Below are 23,327 nucleotides of genomic sequence, written 5' to 3' on the forward strand. Positions count from 1 at the left end.
AGGTTTATGTATTATATATAAAATATTTGTATTGTTCTAAATAAAACTTTAAATAAAGATAGCAATGTCTGAGAGTGAGACATGGTCAGCTAAGACTATTATGAATAGGAAGAGAAGAATGCGTTACTGTCAGATTCCTTGGTAAGACCTTGTCTCAAATATCTACTCCAATTTTGAACAACAGCTCCCAAAATCCAATTGTAGGAATCGGTGAATGTTAGTAAACTGAAGACCTTAGCAAATAAATTTAGAATGTCCTTCTATCAACAAGGAAAGAACACCATGATGTGTACAGTTTGTACTAATATATTTAAGGTGACTACAAAGACATTTCTGATCTGTACTTGAACAACAATGAATAGTAGATCCAAGATCAGGCGTTGATACAAGTTGCTTGGCACCATTCCAATGGAAATGAAGGCTTTGAAAATGTCAGTGACCTGACTATTATTGGACTTGGTACCTTTGGGTCTATACCATCTGTACTTGGCACTATAACCGCCATACGACTATGTCATTTGTTATTAGAGAGTAGATGAGTCAAATAAAGCCATGTTAGTTTAAGGTTTCTAAAATATTGTACGATTTTAATGTCAACATACACACCACATAGTGAAGTGCAACAAATAAAGTTCCAAAGCATTCGCATTCAGATTTCTATATATAACACACATAAAATGTATTTTATACATCATTTAATTTTATGTACCCGTCTATGCCTCTAGGAAAACAGGGGTTAAAGAATTAAGAGAACATAACCTATAGTTTTCCATTAAGGTTGAGTTACAACCTCAATGAAATCATACCATTATGATGAAAAAATATCTCACTTTTTATCTTCTCTATGTCCCTGGGTATCTTATAAAGCCCCTCCAAGGAAGCATTTGTGAAAAAAATACTGTGGCACTTTTTTATGCCCAGTTTCTAAGCACTTAAAAAAGTAAACACAAACCCCAAATCCCTCTGGACTCACACTGCTTTGTCCTCAGATCAGAACCTTGCTTTTTACGACCTTCGGCTGCAGATCTCTTTAATTCAGACGGAGATCAAACATGCAAGGGCAATCTGTTCACGTCTCCATAGCTATGGTTCTTACTATGATCAAATTAGCCCACTCAGACTTCAGTGTACTCACAGTGCAGTATCATTTAAAGGTCTGTATGCTTTTATTGATGAGTCTCAACTGCAGTTCATTAGCCTGAGGCTTCATAAGTTTAACTGTTCTCTTCCAAAGAGCTTTAATCAGCACAGAGCTAATATAACCTACTTCAATGATTGTATTAGCCAGGACAGAACCACTAATAACTGTCATTCATTTCATCCTCCAACTTGCTTCTTCTTACTTCAATAAGAAGTCCAAGCTTTGTAGCACTGACTCCTATCTATAGCGGTAACAAACGTATGGACCACCAGCAGACATACTCTGTTCCTTATGTAAGGCATGGCTTTAAGATACTGAAAATGTTATCTAACTTGATCTGGATACGCTGCCCATTTGTTTTCATGGGTGGAAGCTGTTGCAACATCTTTAATTAAATATAAACAGATCAGAAAGCCCCACTCCCACCGATGACCAAATTGTTTTGTGGTGAACCAAGGAAATTGGTCCAGTGCAAAAAATAAATAAATAATGGAGGTATGGAAAAGTCTTTGCGCAAAAAAAGGGTTTTTAATGATAGATTAAAAAAAACAGTGTGAAATGTGTCATCACCGAAACCTCATTACCAACACAGCTAGCGTTGGCATTGTTTATGATCACATCTTTCTAATTGCGTCACTGCTACCAACAAAACATGGAACTCGTTCAGTAAAAACACATCTATGCAAACAGATCATCTGGATTTGGTGTTTTTGCAAAATATTAATGAAAATCAGGCTACTCTGCAATTGATGGTGGATTTGCCCATCCAGTATTTGTACAGAGACTTCTATTAACACCTCCCTGGTTCCCTTCTAATGCCTTTACAAAATGTTAAAAATCACAACCTAAAGTATCTTCCTCAACATTTACCAGTGGACCTCAATGCCACAAACCATTAGAATTTTATTGGAATGCAAATATTTAAAAGCTTCCTAAAAATATGTCACTTTTACCAAACCATAGATTTTAAAGTTCAGTGTGCATAATATATGCATTATAACCCACCTCGGGTGTATCTAATGGAAACAGTTTAATTTCTAATTCCTGGGATTTGCCAGATCTCCTCATTGTTATCCTTCCTCTATTGGTTAGTTGCTGATTCTTGTTCATTGGTTGATACAGGTAAGGAGGAATGGCGATAACTCCATGATTGACAAACTGTAATGCATATTTAAGTCAAGGAGATAAAATGCTCCAAGTGAAGTCCCCCAACTAACAGTTTAGCGAATAAACCTCAGTATCCCTGCAATGTAACATCCTTTCCCATAACACTCAGCAGTTGAATAAGTATAGATTAAAGTTGGTTTGTAACTGCTTAGGACATGGCAGATCATAATCAAGTGGGACCTGGTGCAACAGTGTTCCAAGGGGCCACCTCTAATGACATTATTTATTATGCCAAAGTGCCTGTGCATTGGCAAGTTCTTGGCAATTCTGGACAACCCATTATAAAAAACATATTTGCTTTCCTTCTGTTGCTAAGCATATATTGAAAGACATGCAAAGGCATAATGTATGTACATGAATACACACATTATTTATAGATATGTAGGCACACATGGATTCATACAGAGACATCTCCAGGTGCATTCTGGATTCCACACATGGAACCAAGCTCCAACTGGCAAAGGGAATCTCCATTCCCGTGACTGGAGGCAGCCGGCTGGCTGAAGGGATGTGATCTGTTGGGAAGAGTGTTGTGTGATCTGTTGGGCAGAGTGTTGTGTGATCTGTGTGGCTGAGAGTGGAATCTGGGTGTAGTGTCTGTGTGATTGAAAGTGATTTGTCGAGCTGAGAGCAGTGTGTGTGATAGTGTGATCTGTGTGGCTGAGAGTCATGTGTATGGCAAAGTATGTCTGATCACTAACCTCTCTATGCTTCACGATGCATCATTCACATTAGCAACCAAATGATTGTACCAGGATTCTGAGCTGGGTGCTACGGCACATATAAATGGTAATGATAATTATAGCCATAAAGACATACACCACTTAAGGATAGCACTTTTATATCTTTTCCTCCTCTTTTTTTTAGCTTTTTTGTGTTGAAATATAGTTTTATTTCTGGCATTTAACTGTAAGACTTAAGGCGGTGTAATTTCCAGCAAATACATGCTAGTGATAGTTAAAGGTCTTTTTGTTAAGTGGCTGAGAAGGCTGCACACTGAGCAGCTTCCATTCTACTCTTCTCCCAAGTAAACCACTACTGCATTTAAATTCTGTTTTGATTGACATCATCTGTGATTGTCCTCTAATGGTTATAAAAGCTCATCGAATTGCTCTTCAAAAGATATTTATGTCTAATGCTCTTAGTTTCAGCATCTATTAATCTACGACCCGCTAAAATAGAGCTATGTAGTAAGGTGACTGATGGGCTCTTCCAAGGCTTAACGCTGCTTAGAAAACCTGGGTCTACAATGAATTCCATCATTTAAAAAAGAGAAATGCAATCAGCGGGTTCTTGAGTACTTGTTCAACAAAGAAGGGCAGATACATCTGCATTAATGTTCCCTAAGTAAATTGCTCTAATTTTGGACTATTTATAACTGTTTGCTATAAGCATGTAGATGTGAGGTTTGTAACTGAGATGGATTGTAATTCTGCAGTATATTTTTTTGGAAACTGCTTTATAGAGGCTTAACCTTTTTAACACCAGAAGGGACTTGAACAAGCTCTGTTTTGAATCAAAGGTAGTACCTTTGGCTGCTAAGAGGTTAAGGACCGTATATCTTATTGATATTTTACTGGAATATATGTTTTTTTTTTTATAACTAACCAGGGATCACAATGGCCATGGGCACTTAAAATCCCTAAAGGGCAGAAAGTATATTTCTGTACATTGGTGAATATATTTCTTTTTTTCGTTTTAATGATTTCTGGTGTTGTGCTGAGATAAGTAAACTCTAGCGCTGAAGCAGTTGTGGAGTGAAACTCCCAGCACTCATGGCTTGCCTTATGGAACAGCTAACACATTAGATACCGTGGACTACAACTCCCAACATGCGAATCTTACATGCATGCTCGAATGCCAGAAATATGGACTACAATAGAGCGAGTGTTGTACTTCCAACAACTGAGATGACACAATTTCTATCCCTGACATACTTGACTAATGTCAAAACAGTCATCATAGGACTCCAACATAGGCTTTTATCCTGCGCTTGGAAAAATTAATGTTCCGCTTCATTAAGGAAACCATTTCTCGATGTAGCACTTGTGAATTGCAGGTCTTTACATCCGCTGTAATTCAAGTCGCGTTGGTTCTAAAAGAATGTTCCTTCAACGCGTTTCTAAAGTTGGATGAATGTTACTAAGGAAACTCTCCTATACCTTCTGAAGCAAACATGTAATTAGAAAATGCTTTCAAGGGTTCAATTCTACAGAGCAATCTGTTCTGAAACTTCCAGAGCTTTCATACTACCTGGGTATGAACATATAAAGCAATATCAAGTATGTTAACCTTTATAAATACCACACAGGCAAAAACACTCACAGGGGTCTATTCACTAATTGAGGATTCATCTTATAGACCATATGCAACTCAAATTGCATGCTCTTGGTTGTTTATGCTTGCATAGCGACATATCAGTGAACGGAACTTTCAAATTTTGCAGATGAGGGCATATGTTTTAAATGACAACTCGCATGCCCTGACCTGCAACTCAGAAAATATATATTTAAAAAATTATCTTGAAAAGAATTAACAAAAAGGGGGGAGGTCACTCAGACCCAACTCAACCAAGGTGGTTTTACGATTGCATCTCCTCCTCTTGGCACCTAAAGACTGCATTTTTTCCCATCTGTCTTTGGGAGCCATTAAGCAATGATCAACAAAGCTTTCAAGTTTTAGCCCAAAGAAAAGAACAAGTTTAAAGCCAGTAAAAAGAGACACTCATTGACTATAATGGAAATAAATAAATGAAAAAAAAAAAGCTTCATTGTGGAGAGTTTGGAGCTACTGAGGGTTAAACACTTAAAAAGTTTGGGAATACAAAAACAATAGAAAAAAAGTAACACATTTAAAAGAACAATGCTGGGATTTTAAAAAGTACATGTCTCTGGTTTAACTATTCAGGTATGAGAGGAAATCGAGCCATAGAAATTATTTCTATGTACAAATAAATACATTATTTTGTGCATTTAATAGGATATGTTGCGAGCCTCTATGGAGGTCAAGGTCATACTAAAATGCCGTTTTGTTTGCTAGAGATCTCGTAGGCGGCTCTTAATACTGAAAGTTTGGATTAACATTCTGTGTGAGAAAGACAAATTGCAAAAAGTTGCCTTTTCTAATTAGCGGCTGGAAGTTCAGATCCTACCAGTGCATGGGAGAACGGTAAGCCGTATAGTCTCAGCAATAAATATTAAATCAATACTTACATACTTGCAGGCAGAATAATTTTATTTACAATTCACAATCATCCCCTAATGAAACATGTACTCAGCGGCTAAACCTGTGTATCAGAACACACTGAGACAACATAAGACAAATAAAATATTTAAGTACGCATAAACGGTTATGTAGAAATTTAAATTTCAAAGATCAGAGGGCATAAATGTTCAAAATGTGCCATGCAGATCAAAAGATAGACTACGGGAACAGAGACAGATATGGAATAATTTAACAAGGAGCCCAGTGTGCTGAATGGCAGCCAAAGATCTAATAGAATAGGTGGTTAAAGGGAGAGAGGGGCATTTTTATCGCACCCAACAAGCCTTCAGCATCCTATGATAAAGCATATGGAGCCGGTCAAACCACCGTCCCCTTCACCGCTTCAGGGTTTCAACCACAGAGGTATTATGATCCCAAAAGTGAAGGTAATCGAAGCAGAATCGTGTAACAACTAGAACCTGCTTCTTTAATTACAGATGGTCGATACTCCAGGGCTACATCATCACTTAGTCATCCCCCCTTATGACCACCTTTCCCTGCTTGTTTCCTTTACTTTAATTACTTTGAATGAGTTTCGGTTTATTTTTAATGCTATTCCAAAATAACCGGCAACAGCGGCAGAAAGGTAATTGCAAAGCGAAATTAGGGGGGGGGGGAGCTTCTATAAATCTCAAGATTATTTCTCAAACACATCCAAATAACCAGACAGAGTCTAGAAAATAAGGAGCGAGATCCGCTCCAAAATCATAATAGATATAGAATATTAGGAAATGAGCATTGCACTCAGTCGTCCTTAGAAGTAAATTGACTGCACATTACCATCTTATTACGTGTCATTCTGCTAGCTGCGAGGTACCTTAATCAGATCCACTCTCTGTGACACTTTCTTAACAATAACATGTAGTGCCTTGTAAATGTACTTGTGGAATTACCGAACATTGGATGTCATATTAAAAACAAAAAAAAACGGTTGCTACCCATTTTTCTATTTTATGGTTTTTGGTAATTCAATATCCGAAAAAATAAAGATTTAGTTTATAGTGCGCAGCGTTTGGAGTACCTTCTGCTCAACCTTCCTCTCCATCGCCTTGAACGTGCATAGGTGCATACAATATCTTTTTACAACCACTGTATCGCCATGAGGACCAAAGTAAAGGTCCTAGAACAGTTGGCGGCCCATGGTCCACTACCTACATCTTCTGAAAGGACTTGAAACCACAACACCACAAAATAGCACAGGCAAATCGTAACTATGTAGACAACATCAAAGGTGGTTTATGCCATCATGGTGTCTGTCTAGATATATTAACGCATTTGTCACTCAGTACCTTAGAGATTAGCAAAGCAGCCTCTGGAATACGAAGCGTCTATGAAATACCGAAACAACTTGTAAATGGGCCATAGCACAGCTATATTCAAGGTCAACCTTTATCTCTTTCTACACTAACATGTTTTCTTCCCTAAACACACACATCCATAAATAGGTTTTTAAAAAACGTCAGACTTTTAACTTTAGACACTAAATCTTGCTATTTAAGTGCTTTTATTCTTTTATTATAGGAATATAGGCATGAAAACCAACTCCCTGTTTTATAGGTCCAGATTAATGCCACTCGTAAAAGCACAAAAAAAAAAATTGCTCTGTTTCATGTGAATTCCTATGATGCTTAGGTTGTCATAGGCAAGTCGCTTTCTTCCATACCAGCTAAACATCACGGGAATTTGTGTTCAACAGTACAGTAGTTGGACCCTACACTGGCTACTCATATTATAGATAAGGGGGAGTACATTTTTAGAACGTGCACCGAAAATCTTAGATACGCAAGCTTTTCTTCAGGCAAGAAAAACATAACTGTCTTTTCATCTAAAACTGTGCCTTCTGCTTTGGTTACAAGTTGGATGTTTGTTTGACCGAAGCCATCAAATTGTTGAGCAGTCCCATCACTTAAAAAAAAGGTTCAAACATGTTTTAGTTCTTGCTAGGGCTTATCAGCCAACAACATATTTTTGTTGCTGTTGGTTATGTGTATAATGAGCATCTACCACTCAAGCATCCTAAAACAAGAGTCTTATGCTCATTCTTTCACAGTACATGCAATTTAAAGCAAACAAATGGAGTCGCGTCCTGCAACATCTCGGGATTATCCAAATTCTTATGCCGCCGATGGAGAGTCTGCTGGAACAAAGAATCCGGAATGTGGAGGAGGTAACTTCCAATTACAATTGCTTCTCAAACCAAGAAAAAGTATCAAAATGAAGCAGAGTGGAACATGTATTACCCAAAAGTTTAGAGAAACTACAAATAACGAATACTTCCCCTTCTACGAGATATCTTTCTAGCTTTGTTATTCTTTTTATAAAAAAAAAAGTGATACAACACAAAAGAAGCTGAAACTTGGTCAGGGCTACTAAGTAAAATAAGCCACATATAGTTTTCCCAAGTGTAACACAGGGCACAGAACCGATACGCAAGAATAGGGAGTTCAGCCTAAGGCAAAAGAAAAAAGAAAGAAAAAATATATTAATTTTTAAGCCTGCCCTTCAGTGTCTATACAAATAAAGGAATTGTTTTATAAAATGCTAATATATTTACTGAAGTAACCTGTCCTTCACACAAATATGACTTAGGCAGCTTAATCGCTCTCATCACACCTATCACACAAAACACCTCATTCAATCACACTCACTGGTCATCACTGTGCAAATATGGATCTGTAAACCTTGGCCTTTTCACAAGTAGGAGCACAAATGGCAGTGGCTGTAGACAGTCAGAATGCTGTAATGTAATACATAGGGGAGGGCTTTGGGGGCATGTTTTTAGAAAATGCTAAAAAAACAAATGCAAATACAAAGTGCCAATACAAAGTGAAAACCATAACTGTGTGCTGTCTGCTGTTATTTTAGGGGTTTCATGTACTGGATCCTGAGCCTTGTCTCTATAGAAACTGGAGCTCCTCAGGGTCAACTGACTTTAAATTTTATATTAAAATAACTTCACCATGTATAAAAGCTAGCCCACATTTTTTGTCACATCTACATCCCAGAAATAACTATATCATTTATCATAAAACCAAAATGAATTAAACGAGAGTTATCAGTGTTAACCGCAATCATCAGGGACACAATTGAAAAAAAGAAAAGAGCAAATGACACACAGCCTTTGGCAATAACATATATATGAAACTGTCACTCACTCATTGAGTCAGACTACCCGTGACACAGCCTATAGCTGTGGAACACCCCTGCTTTCCAAACTAGTAAGTAAAATGGAAATCTACCATTGATAAGCTAGAATGTAAACCATTCGCCATGATGCTACTTCTTAGATCAAGGAGAGTTGGAGGTCGATACCGATCTATGGGCTACCATACTCAAGGCCTCAGTCTCAAGGCATAATATCGGTGCAAGATTTAGTAATTACCACATTGCATTTCAATAAGGAGATTAAAAAACCTTGATCATTGGTGTGCCTTGAGGACTGGGTTAGGAACCACTGAATCATTGTATTCTTTATATGACTATTCTTTGTATTTTTTATGGAAAAAAAACCCAGAATAGAATACATTTCCTTGAACTATCAGAAATGCTTAATGTATATTACGTAACACGTATTTAATAGCACTTCCGTGATTTAACTAAAACTTGTTCTGTTTAACACAAAACTGCCATAGGGGAGTTTTACATGAAACATCAAGAATGTAGATTCTCAAAATGAGCCCTCAAGATTGTCAACAAGAGAACTTCCAGAGCACATCATACTGGGTCACCGCAGTCAGGCCATCTGCAGATCACAAGGAAACAGACAGTGATCCTCCTAAATGTATTCATTTGATAACCTACCCTTATAATTAACCAGGTCGGTGAATGACTCCATTGAACATCAAATATGAAACAATGAAGCAACATCTCATTTTCTGACCACATGGAAAAATTCATAGTGCTGTGTTTCTTTTCAACTCATCAATAGTGTAACAACATTGAATCGCAACTTTATGATCAGAATCCAGTTACTTCCGTTTGACAATAGGAAGCTTAAGCGCAAACAATACGCTTTTTGCTATGAAACCTACAGCATTAAAACATTCTCCCTGTGAAATGTTCGTTGCTGTGCTAGAATCTGGTTATATATTAATAGAGTAAATCAATGACAGAATACATTAATACATATTTTTAAATATTTATAAAAATGTGTTTGAATTTGTCATATGTTCATTTGGGAAAATGTACCTGTTTACTTAAAAACTTGCTGAAGGCAAAAAGTTTTTGATCTCGTCTTTGTTTTGTTTGAATGCCACTGGAATTGAGCAAATCATTAGGCAGTGATTCTTTATCGGTGCCTCAAGGAGACTTGCTTCAAGTTATTAAAACTCACTGCTACGTGGACCTACAGAGAAACTGATTGATCTCAGTTGGGCATTAAGGTCTATGGTCATTTCTCCTCCAGCTACCAGACCTCAAGTCTTTTTAACGTAATGCCTGAAAGAGGAAGAGGAGGGTGTATGCATGGCTAGAACCAATGATCACTAATATTTCCCTAATTTTACCATAAGCAAGCTCCAATGGTGAGGTATTTTTTAAAGAGGATCAGTAAACATTTGTCACTCACGGGATCTTTTCTCTATTTAAATAACCAGACTAGTTGGGCTGAACGGTTCTTTTCTTATAGTAACTGGCTGGGAACCAAGTTTTTGTTCTTGGTACTCCTTCAATAATTCAGCTAATCACTTATAGGTCTCAAGAAACCTGATAGAAGGTCATGCTCCCGCACATTAACCTGTGATTACTGTTGTGGTGCAACATTTACACAATAAGATGACAAGCCATGTGAATTGTCAAGATATCAGATCTCGATGAATTATGTAATTTCTTCTGTTTCAATCGTGATAATCCAATTATATCTGAAGTAGGGGCCCCTATGAACATCAGTCCTCAAAAAAAGGCATCGCAAGCTTCTTAAGATTTCTGCTTCCTTGAGACCGATACTGTAACATCCATTGTTGTGTCACAATCTAAGAAAAATCCCAAACCATATATACTTGTGGAATAGCACTGTCTTCCTGATAAATCTAATGCTATTTTGGTACCTGTCTGGCTAGATGCATGCTCTAATATATAGCTCTCATGGAGCTGCACTTAACTACTATATTACTTGAGATCTATGTTGGAGTCCCATCTTATTATGTCTTCTTGAATTATTTTTCTGTTCAAGTGCTGACTGCTGTACTCTGAAGTTAAGGCAGCAGGGGTGGGCACTTGCTCAATATGCATAAACCTGATTGCTAAGATCTTTAGGCCTTTCTCCATGTAGGCTGTGAGTTTCTTATATGACCCCTTGGATCACCTGTCCTATTATATTTTTGGTAGCCATTTGACCCGCTGGACTGCCTTATTAATAATTCATACTATAATGTTTTTGTTCTTTGATGCTTTTGATTTAAATCATAGGTGTTGAATATTTATGCTGACCGACCTTGCGAATTTTCAATTTTACAAAGCCTTTTATATGTTCCTTCAATTATATTTTAACTAATTTATGACAGTTTTTTGCTTAAAATGGGGATAGAAAAGTACTACCAATATGATATTTACAGACAGGCAATTATTTAAATGTGGAATAGATTGGACATTAAATGAATGTGTCTTTAACTTTGGAAAACGTTCTGTGCGGTGGATCATATGCCAATTTGTCATATATCACTAAGCTATTTAGCGTAATCTATCAGGTAATGAGTCTATTGTGGTTGTATTTGGAATGCATGGATGGCTGTGAAAACTGGAGACACCTTTAGTTAAGATGATACATTGATGGATATTATCTCGTAATACGTCCCCCCCTTTGTTATACTTTAAATGATTATACAATTAGTTAGTTTAGCGTGACATAGTAATATTCCACCATTATGTTAACACACTTGAGGGAAAAAGGAAAACTAAGCTAAGATTTGTATTATATGCTGACATTCAGTCTATAGGAAAAGTATGTTTCAGCTTTTTATACTTTATAGCAGTTGCTGTTTCTCAGTTCTGTTCTAGGAACACGTTTTGCCTAGGGGCTGAAGTTAAGTATCCCCAAGTGATTTTCCATCTGCTTATACATAGACTTTAGTTACATTTCCCCCTGTTTTTTTTGTCTGCTGTTGTGTTGTACAGGATCTTAGGAAATCATATCTTCGTCTCTCTTCTTCCCTAAGCCTTGAAATCGATCCAGTATCTTCAAAGAAACATGCCCCTTATGTAACCCAGGGTGAGATGCTCTCGGCTTACAGCTTCTCTCAACAGCTCTGCGTTATCATTTTAAATGCTTTTGACAGGACCCAGAGCTACACCCTGAAATATCATAAAGGTGGGGTTGCTGCCCTTTAACATAATGAATAATTAACAGCTGCTAATTACTGAAAACATAGATGCAGAAAATTACATAATTTAGGCCCCACCCTAAAGCCCACCATTTTCTCAAAAATACATCTTGGAATTTTTGATGGACTCTACAGACAGGTAGCTCCTGCTAGTAATGGCTAGATGAACCTAGGTCTGAGGCTCTACAACAGGCAGTGCTTCTGCAAACTTGATGACCCAAGAATGCCTTATCTGAAAAATCTTGAAGTATGTATTGCAAGGAAATAATAAGGGGATAGTAGAAGCATTATTAAACACTCACCTACAGACACCAGACGGCTTGTTTTTTCCAAAAAACAAAAATCCAAATTCCACGTGTGAAGTGTAAAAGGTGTAAATAACAATAAATAAATAGATACTCCCCAAGATAGCAGCTTCCAAAAAACACTCTTCCTCAAGATGCTCAACAATACAATAAGACGACCAAGGAGCGCATATACATGAGGAGAAAACAAAAACAACACTAATAGTGTAATATGTATATAAAATGGAAAATAAAAAATGTGTAAGATCCACTCACAAACTTGCTGAATAAATCAGGCTCATCAGGGTTCAGTAGTAGCAGAATTTAATATCTTCTAAAATCTATAGGAATAGAAAAAGACCACAAATGGTGCAGTATCTAAAACAAATCTGAGGAGAGGGAGGTCTGGATGCACTTACAGTTATTACAGGCACAACTATATCATAGTGTGCAAAAGCGCATGTGAACCAAAGTCCCAGATCCACTGTATAGAATACTCTTTCGAAGTGATATCAGCTCTCTCGACACGTTTCGCCAGTGCTATACTGGCTTCCTCAGGAGAAAATTCAAATTTCTCATATATATACAAATATATGCGAAATTTGCACTTTTGCACCTTGGGCTCCATGCTACCTGAACCTTAAGGCCAGAGGATCAAGCTTTTCCCCCTCCTGCCCTGGAGGTCCTACGCTTGATCTTAGCATTTTTTTTTTTTTTTTGGAGTCAAGGTACATGCTCCTTTGGTGCTGTTCTATGAGGCATCAGAAGCCCAGAATACAATTACCAGGTTCCCGCAAGGGGAACACCAGACAAATTCCCCATTGGGTTGAGATACTGATACTAGAAGCTTGGGATAGCACGAGGAATACCATTATATAAGTTATGGTGAGTAAAGGTGATGGAAAACCCTTCCACTTAAATTTAAGGGGATAGTAGAAGTATTATGAAACGCTCATCTACAGACACCAGACAAGCCAGAAGGCTTGTTGTTCTCTCAGAAATCTCATGGTGCTGCCACAACCACAAGGGATTCTGGGTAGGCACATGCAAATAAGGTCAACAATTATCACCTTTTGCCTCTATATCCACTTTATACATGGACAGCTGTTTAGTTTTGACAAAGGCTGTCTTGTACAGCAGGCAATTACTTCCAAGTGCTTTCAACAAACATGTATGTGTTTAAAAGTTAGACAATCCTTTTTTCAAAGACAATCTATTTATAAAATGTTTTCGATATCTTTGCTGCGCCCGCTGCTTTCTCGTTTATGTATAAAACACTGACATAGCGTTCAGTCCTGTAGGTAGGACAATATATTGTGCTGTCAGGTATGCCTCCCATTACTTAAGATTAATTATCCTTTTTTCCAAAGTTTCACTGGATGAACTTAAACCCCGTTCATAATGTCTGTTTTACATTTATATAGAATTCCTATTTTGGGGGGCCAAATGTCCTTAATTTTACATCAGCTTTAGCCAATTCTCATGCAGAGGCCAAGTGAACCGTTGCTTCTTTTAATGTTTATGCTGTCTGTGAAAAACCTTCACTAAAGCTAATTAGAGTATTTCATGTCCAAGAACCATGTACAATGAGGCACCTATTGTACAAATTAAGGATTTTATGTAGCCAAGTGGCTGGCAGCATTCCCATTGGCTATTTATCATCATAAGTAGTGACATTATCCAATTAGAATCTTGCCTTTCTGACAAGAAGGCATATTCTATACTATACATCGTCAGCATCTTCTTGACAGTGCTTCCTGCTGTTCTCATAATTTATCATTTACTCACATATTAAATACATGTCATACGCTTAGGCATGGCAGGCATGAATGTGGCCATGGGGAAATAAGAGGGGTTACAGTGCACTTGGTAAACTGTACAGCTAATTTTACTCGCATTTGGTGAGTATCGGGGATGAGGCGTAAATAAGGAGCTGCATACTGACTTGTCCTTTGTTTGTAATGAAATGGAAGTCAGTACTCTCTGATTATTATGAATGGTCAAACATAGGCCCTCTAAAGCCTGTGCCCTGAAAGCAGATGAATAAGTCGAAGCAAGTCAAATAGTCAGAATAAGTCGGATGGATAGTATATTGGCCCAAGGTGGCATTGTGGTTACTCTTCTTCATCTAGATGCTGTTTGTTACTTGGTTGGACTCAGTTTGCAGTCAGTCTAGTTAATCAAAGAGTATTTATCGAGTTTCTATAATAAAAGGCTTGTGATAGCATATTTGCTGCTATCTAAATCCTGCTCAGATCTAAGCATTTCATCTTTGAACCTCTACTACTGAGCTATCCCAAGGTACATTTTGCTTTCTTTTAAATGGAATTTTGATAATAAATTACATTAACCTATTAAAAAGTTTGGCATGGTGTGAATTGTTTAGTGTGCCATTGATTTGTTGTAGCCGGCTTAAACCCATTCAAGATGTCAATATAAAAGATCATTTACATAGCGGATGCTCCTTTAGCTTGCATATAAAGTGGGTGTATTACGTTGTTAGTTTTAATCTGCAAACACAATGACATGGATTTATTGTACTGAACTTTTAGATTTTGGAAAAGTGAAAAATTCCATATCTATTTTGTTCCATGCCTTCTACAAGTTTTTTTGACTTTATTCATCTAAAATGTCACCTGGAATGCTTTTTTGTTTCCGGGCTAAAAATACTTTTCCTTGCAAAAATAATGGGTTCCTCACAGGTTATGTTTATCTGTCGGTATTATGAGGTGTTTTTCTTTTGGTTTGCAGCCTGTTGACATTCTCAAGATCTTTCGTCTTACAAGCATCCTTGCTCTTCTTGTGCTATTGACTGCAAAGTCCTCCTCTTACTGAGTGAACCTTTGGAACGGCTGACCAGGCTATAAAAAGACTATGATGGGTGCTACAAAGTCTCCTGTGCTCACTGTCTACCGTACCTATTCTAGACCAGGAATTTAAACAAAAACTTTTGACACTGCATGTTGTGAACATGTCTCATCACAGCCGCTTCAAGGTCTTTAGAAAAAGTAGAATAGAAAAAGCAAAAGGTTTTTTTTGGATAGTTCGGATGATGTGAGATGCGGTCCCCCCCATTCTACGTTAATAGCGATTGCGCGCTACTGTTTTAAAGCGATTCTTTTCATTCTGCTGACATTAAGAGCAGCATTAAATTGCCATTTCATAACCAGTGCCAGACTGTTATTCATTTTGCTTATTTTACCGTTTTTTTGTGTGTCTGCTGGGAACTTTAAAATCTTCTACCTTCTTATCCTGGGGATTCATTCTGCCGCACAGTAGTAGATAACATGTCATAGTTGAAAAGCGTTCTATATAAAATGCATTTCTTAAGTTATAATAAGAATTTCATACAAGTCGATTTTATTGTTGCCTCCCATATGGTTTGGAACTTGCTGTTTGCCTGTCAGTTCTCTCTTTTGAAAATACCTCCCCAGCCTCATGCTCGGCTCCACTAGGCAACCATTTAGTGTTTTCCCTCGTGGTCTCAAACTTTTGACATGTGTAGTTCTGATTGTGTTCATGCTGATTTTTTTTCCACCCTTCGAACATTCATCAATATCCAATTTCAGAACTAAATCATATGATCTTGTGCTTACATGTGCGTCCTCTTCTAAGATGAAAGTTCAAGAAGTTCCTAGGTCTTATACTTTTACTAAAGAAGCAAAAATAGGTTATTATGTCTCATCTTCTTTTAATTATTATCTAACAAATTGGCATAATATAATAAATCCAATATAGTACGGTGCATTCCATTTGGGATTTTAGGTTGTAACTGTCAAGAGCTAAACCTGCTGATGAAGCCACCAGAGTGCGATCATGTTAGGGTACTCTTCAACAAATGTCCATGATATAAATATATAAAACATTCCCTTGCTGGCCTAGAAGAGAGCACTGTGAAGTCCGTAGAACATATCTCCACCTTATTGTAAAGGACAAGTAACCGAAGATAGTAGAATATAATGTCGTACCAATGTGCTTTGTTATTATGCTTGAAAACCATCCACAAATAGGGAAGAAACTCTTCTTGGAGTTGAGTATACCTCTGCATCTCTCATTTCTCTTTTATTATAAAAAAAAACTCTTTCAAGATTTGTTGAATGCCAACGCTCAAAAAATTGCATTAAAGGGACAGTCTTATGCCCCAAAGAATAACACTAATCTGCCTTTTTATACTGAGCATTAAAATTCTCTGCAGCTCCGGGTAACAGTGACTTATAATATCCTTTTTGGTGGATATAAGGACTGGATTGTACCTTATTTTGAATAACAGACATTGTTAGGCATCCATTTAACTGTAATACAAAAATATTGCCTCACTTTCTTCAAGATCGCGGATGAGTAATCTGTGTGGGGGCTGTAAGTATACTTTATAGCAAAATCGCTCTGAACTGTAATGCCTTTGCTGATCTTCCAAAGTAGTAAGTTTGTATACAGACTATATAAAAAACATTCTGAACAAATTTGTTCCACACAGACATCCTTACATCACGTAAAACAGTATTTTCTAGTAACAGATACTGCAGATTAGAATGGATTTGAAGACTATATATATACCTGCAAGCAAGGGTTAACCCAGCTTGTTTAGAGCCAGAACTTGCAGCTGCTTATTTAATAATATCGTGAGAGCAGATTTGTCATTTTTATAGATAGAAAGTTTTCTGTATTGCTTGCCCTTCTCTTTAAATGTTTGTCTTTGGCGTCTAAGTTATACTTCATTATAATAGCGGTCTGCCACTAATACGCACGTTTCTTCTCTGTTACGCATACCCGTGTATTAGATCTTGTATGGTGTGAGCCATCTGTTCGGAGCAAACGTAGGGAAGCTCAGTTGGCCATCTCTACACAGTAACTTCATTATCAGAGAATATAGATCTCACCGCAACGGTGTTTAGATATAACCTCATAATCTCCTGTCGGTACAGAGTTCCTTTTCCATCTTAAAGGGAAATTATACCTAAAAATACCGACTAACATGAGGTTTTATACGGTCTGTTTGAGCTATTTTATGGGGGGTGTTAAAGAACGTTATTTTGAGGGCAGTATTAAAATGAGGACATTTTTTCCAAGCAAGTTGGGCATTGGCCCGCGATGTATTTCCCGCCTACTCCGCAGCTGCATTCTTCACTACAGGACACTGGGATATGATGTCATATCCTGTTGCTCTGTGTCTTAAAGGCATGCAGCGCCTGTTAATGCTGTCTAGGGAGGATGTGCCGGCTCAACACAGCATAGTGTAAATAGGACAGGCCTATAACTAGGCCATAGTGTAAATTATTATTATTTATTGTTTTATGTAGCACCATCAAATTCTGTAGCGCTGTACAATGGGTGGACAGGACATAACAGAGACAACAGGTGCTCAAACAAGCTTACAGTCTATAGGCCTAGACACTTTATGTGACAGAAACAATGGTGGCTTTCTGCACCATCTCAGTCTAAATCACACAAAATTATGACATTATCAGTCGCCTCGTTAATACTAATGCATGTAGACATAGTTTAAAAGTATAGCCTTAAAGACAGGGCACAAGCACCTTCGATGTAAGTATTATAACATACTCACGTTAACAAATCAAAAGCATAATGGCAGGTGGTTTATTCAGAGTTTTGGACAGGAAATATGTGATATTAATAAGCAGTTTGAGAAGGGTCTAAAATCAAAAGGCAAAGTCACAACGTGAAATTCGGAAGAGTAAAAAGCAAAGCCAACTAGTAGGATATTAACATTACAGAGAACCACAGCAACATGTGCCAAAAACAATGTGTACTGTGTCCATAATCAGCATCCCGCTGCTGTTGGAAGACTTTGCAAGGTTGTGTCTACAGCACGGAAGCTGCACGTCTAGGTTATATTTCTAATATCAGGAACACGCGTGACGGTGCAACATGCATCGACTGTATCCAGTGCATCGACTGTATCCAGTGCATCGACTGTATCCAGTGCATCGACTGTATCCAGTGCACTGTTCCTTCAAGCAGGTAATAACACATTGGTGTAAGTTAAACACTAGAAATCATATGCGGTATTGTGGTAGAGTACCAATTAATTCTTCAGGGAGCAATTTCCCATCAAATTTCCTTCTAAATATTTTTAGATCCAGACACTAATCCCATACAGTTTAATTTCACTGCCAGGAATGTTTCTATATGCAAAGAGCAAGAGTTTTTTTTTTTTTTTTTACCGTGCCTGTGTGTTTCAGTTGCTAGGATCCCACACTATTTTCAAAAAAATACTGTAAGCGGATATAATTGCAGGCCCCTTAATGAAACCACATACTCCTTCCTATGTCAGTTATAAATCACTATATCTCAATACTTTGTGTTCTTTATTAGGGACAAAAAAATGCTAACATTCATCAAAACCTTCCATGCGGCATAGGGCATGAAAGCATTTAACAGACGGGATTAATCTAAAACCTTGCAATACTGGAAGCACTTTCAACAAACAAGTCATCCCGTATTGATAGCTTCATTAAAGGGATATATAGCCTAAAATACAACAGACCGGTTCTGTAATTTTTTATGGAAAGATATTTTTCCCCAGTAGATTTATACAGGAATATTTGGTCAGAGTAATTACTTGTAATTGCTCGGGGCATTCATCAGCTTCAGTTCTTGCTCAGATGATACTTCCAGGTTAGTCAAATAAGCCCCAACCCACACGTATGTGCAGAAAATATTTACATTGATCCTAAAGAGATCATGGGAGTCATTCTACATCTTACCAATACTTTCAATATACATATTTTGTTCATTTAACTTCAAAACTTCAAACCCTGTAGAGATCCATAGGGTATGTTGATGTTTTTGACCAATTGACTGACAATATTGGGCCTTCAGACTATCGTTGGGTGGATTCTGTTACCGGCAATGACCGCAATAGTGGTCATCTCCAGATATCCTTTTACAGGTGCTAGCATATGCCTTCATGAACAGTCTTGAATCATTGCATCTTCTAGTCTGATAATCTGTGTTTTGATATACAACCCAATACCCTGTTGGTTCCAACTATTGCTCGTCTAGCTTTCTGGCATAACATTGTCATCTGAGATAATCAACTTTTCGGTCAATTTATCAGTTTATGTCAACAACTGGCACATCAGTTTTCTTTCTCCCTGTTCAGGTTTCTTCATTCATATGCACATAATGTGTTGTATGCTTTAAAGGCTCTCTTCAACAGAGCGTCTTAACCTTCTGAGAAGACCATGGGGTATTTTATATCTAGTCAAGTTTAAAATGTAAAGGCATTTAACAGAATACAGCGTTTACTGAATACTAAAAAAGACTGATATTTGGTGTTTCTAATAAATTTGTGTAGTATGGTTGAGAAATGTTACCTAATCTCAAGGATGCCGTGAAGTAACTACAGTAGTCACTCATAGCGACAATGACCAGAACTGGAGCAGGTACTGATCTGCTTACCTGCTAGACAACAGGGACAACGAAAGCACCTGACATAAAGCATGTGCAAAATATGGCAATATAACTGAATGAGTGAATGAGTGAATGAGTGAATGACACGTTTCAGAGAGAAAGAGACTGTAAGTCGCACAAGGAGGGCCTTCTCCTCCTCTTCTACTAGTTTTTATGTGTTTTAAAATGTGTTAATTATGTAACAGCACTACGGAATCTGTTGGCTCTATCTAAATAAATGTAATAATGTATTAAATTAATATTAATATTTTTCAAATTATGGATTTGAAAAACTAACGGCTATAAAAGCACGTTTATGTATAACACACATCACAACTCCTTTAAAATACCACCTATAAAGTAACAAGAGGGAAATCTGGCTTTTAATTACAAGGTCCCTAGGTCTTTAGAACACTACATTTTAAGACGTTTAAAGCATATTTGGTCAGATTTATACGGTCATCATATTTATCGAACAGATATGTCACCTGATGTAACCTACGCGGCTTACCGAGAAAACAGTATAATATTTTAGTTGCGCTGATTAATAATACCATAAACTAACACAGCAGGCAAGATGTCACAGGGTAAATAAAAATGGTTGATGAATAAGCCCCAAAGTGGGTATTTAAAAATGTTTTTCCAAGTTCACTGCTAATGAAGAATAAATGCTCATGATTAATTTAAACAAATGCCACTGGAATTAATGATCTCTGAGAGTGTGGTTGCGGTCTGATTGCAACAGCCCCTTTCTAATCCCCAAATTTTGTCCAATCAACGCAATTTTTGAGCGAATCGAGGGTCATGCACACAGTAGCCATCCTCATCAAAATAGGTCCTAATGGCTCAAATGTCTTGAATGGAGAATCACAGCTGAGATTGCTAGTGGAGCCGCATCCCCATGAAATTCTGGACCTGTTTGAGTGATCACAGACCAGGTGGTAACATCATTAATGCACAGCAACATCTGTTGTGAAGACAGGGGTGGGCTCACGAGCTGTTAGCGAAGCACCCAAGTGCGCTCGTGCTAGGATTCAACTTTTGGGTCTATGCCATCCAAACAGTTCTTCAAAGCCAAAAATGCCACGGACGCACTGGGGGGCAAGTGAGATGGCCGAATGTACGCAAAAAAACAAAAGAGTGAAGCAAAGCAAAACGGCAGAAAAGAAACTACCGAAAAATAAAAAGGTCTTAACCAGCTCATTTTTGTCAACATAAGGAAGCTGGCTGCCTTTTTTAATGAGTGGCAAGTTCATTAACGGGGCCAATGTTCCATTAATAATGTTGCTGCTGAAGCTTTTCTCATACTTGATACACTGCTCCATTAACCCCTTCCGTTCAAAATACCAAGAGAATGCTACCTCATTAACATCTTGGAGCTAGAAAACCACATGACATTTTTTCTTGCCAAAAAAAGAGACTTTTGTTCATTTAATGCTTTTTGGAAATGAGCTGTACGGTGATCCATTAAAGGTCATTTCTTAATAATTATTTTCTTGGTACAAATTAATTCGAGATTAGTCTTTACACTTCTCTAATACGAAAGGCTAAATATATGCTTCTAGAACATAACTTGAAAAAGAGAGATCTTTTGAAACATGTATTTCTGGATAAATATATGGAGCTAGGGTGGTGTCAGTCCTCTTGCACCCCATACACAATGATTTTATTTTTAATCTGAATTATACATTCCCCAGTGATACACAACAATTACAATTACAATTTTGGGAAATCTTAAATCTTTGTGGGTTTTTTGGTCTGATGATGATTTTGAACACTGAAGTTTAAAAGAAATAATCTTTGGTCATATTATTCACTTTTGGAACACAAAAAAAGGTAAAATTGTTAACATCAATATTACATTGTTTCTTAAATTTTTATCACCTATGTACAAAGTATTATTTCTGCTTTTCTTAATTCCTTATTGATATTAATATGAAAATTGCATCTATTGTTTTCTCTTGTGTTGGATGTGAAGCCACCATCTTGCTGTCATATGTCATGTCTTAAATTGCTGTATTGTACGTACTCTGCAGTTGTATGTAACTTCTAGCACAAAAGGCTCATGCTAAAACTATGCACGCAGTACAGGGAGAGGTGTTATAACTTCCTAGTTACATTCAAATGTATTCAACCATAAGCAATTGTAGGAAATTAAGGGAAATTTGTAAGAAATGTTCTAGCTATGCTTCTGGTTGATGCCATAGATGTATAAATGATAAATAAATAATTAAATAACATTACTGTTTTATCTCAGATCTGATGACTCCCCTTGGTGTTCATAAAAAATGTATACATGTTGGCAATTTAGGATACTAACATATCTTAAAACCAGATGTTTTAAGGATCAAATCCAAGAAAGGTATCCGTTGCAAATGTCACATGGCATACTTGCCTGCCGCCAATACGATTGGGGACTGGGCGACTGCGGAGAAATGAGGAGGTGAATTGGGGAGGGTTTGGGTCTTTGTCTGTGGGTGTTATTTGTGATGGATCTGGGGTTCTTTTTTTTATTCTCTTTGAAAATGTACTTGTTCTGATTTTGAGGGGACGATTCTCTTGTGTCTGTTAGCTTTTGCTGGCTTTTCTTGTATTGTTTCTTTCCAACAATGATTAGATTTTGCTCTTTTGATTTTGGAAAACTAATAAAAATATTGTTAAAAAAAACCCCTAAAATCTCGGTTTCTTTAAGTCCTGGTAAATCCCCCTTTTTTCAAACCCATTTATTTTGCACCTAAAGAAATAAGAAGGGTATTACTTTCCTTAGAATGGAATTTGAGCTTGGAACGATCTCTAGGGTGAACATCATTGCATTTAAGTTAAGCTGTTACAAATCCAAGAGGTGGTTTCCTGCGACATAAAGTCATTTTTTTATCTATCTGTGCCCCAGGCAACAAAATTATATTGCAAGACCTTATAATACAGGGATGTGCACCTGAAAATGTTATGTACACTGCTGCAGGAGAACGAAACATTTTTATTATCGCCAGATCACAAGAATACTGCATTCCGCTAGCTTCCTGATTCCATCTAAAAATACCATCCGGGAATAGCTTGGATAATGAACTTCCTTCAGATAATCAACAGTAAGGCAATTTTCTTACAACCAAAACCCTTGCAGAGCAAACATGTCAAATAGTTTTAAATTACCAGGACTGCTTGGTCCAGTCCAGTAAAGCTCTAACACATTGCATCATGGGATTTGTACAGCTGTCCAACGTAACCTTTCGTAATGAACCTCTCCGCCATCAGCAGGAATAGCGAATCACTGCTCCTCTAAAAGCAGAGAGGTGTTAATCACTACTATGCTAGATGGACTTAGAGAGGCAATAGCTTCATTAACCTATGCTCTGCGTACCTTAATAGCTCCCGTGGTGATCTGAATGTGGTGCAGCTGTCTCAGCGCACTCTCCCGATCCATGAAATATGAAGCAGCGAGTTGGTGTAAAGTGTCCAATGTGGGGGCTGAAGCATTCCCGCGGACTCCAGCTTCTCGCTTCAGTTTCCCTTTATCCACAAACATGGTAAGAGACTCTTCTCCTGCAAGAACATAGGAAAATAAGTCACATAGTGTAAGCCATATAGCTGATGTGATTATCATATCCAATGGTTTGTGATATATCAGAAGATATATCCTCTTAAGGGATTCTGTTTCTTAAAAACATGGTGGGCTGGAGATCGTCCCTAGTGTGTAAAGGGGGTTCCTCACAGAAATTATTATATCTAGGTACTATAATTGCA

General features: G+C 37.4%; 1 protein-coding gene across 1 annotated transcript in view; it reads right to left on the reverse strand.

Annotated features, from left to right (window-relative positions):
- BRINP2 (BMP/retinoic acid inducible neural specific 2) overlaps positions 1–23,327 on the reverse strand; it is an 80,529-nt gene that overhangs the window by 25,272 nt on the left and 31,930 nt on the right. Inside the window, exon 4 of the mRNA XM_053468702.1 lies at positions 22,945–23,126. Within this exon, the coding sequence (XP_053324677.1) occupies positions 22,945–23,126 (182 nt within the window). The remainder of the gene's footprint in view (positions 1–22,944; positions 23,127–23,327) is intronic.

The sequence above is a fragment of the Spea bombifrons genome, chromosome 6 (assembly GCF_027358695.1).
Source record: "Spea bombifrons isolate aSpeBom1 chromosome 6, aSpeBom1.2.pri, whole genome shotgun sequence".
NCBI lineage: Eukaryota > Metazoa > Chordata > Amphibia > Anura > Pelobatidae > Spea > Spea bombifrons.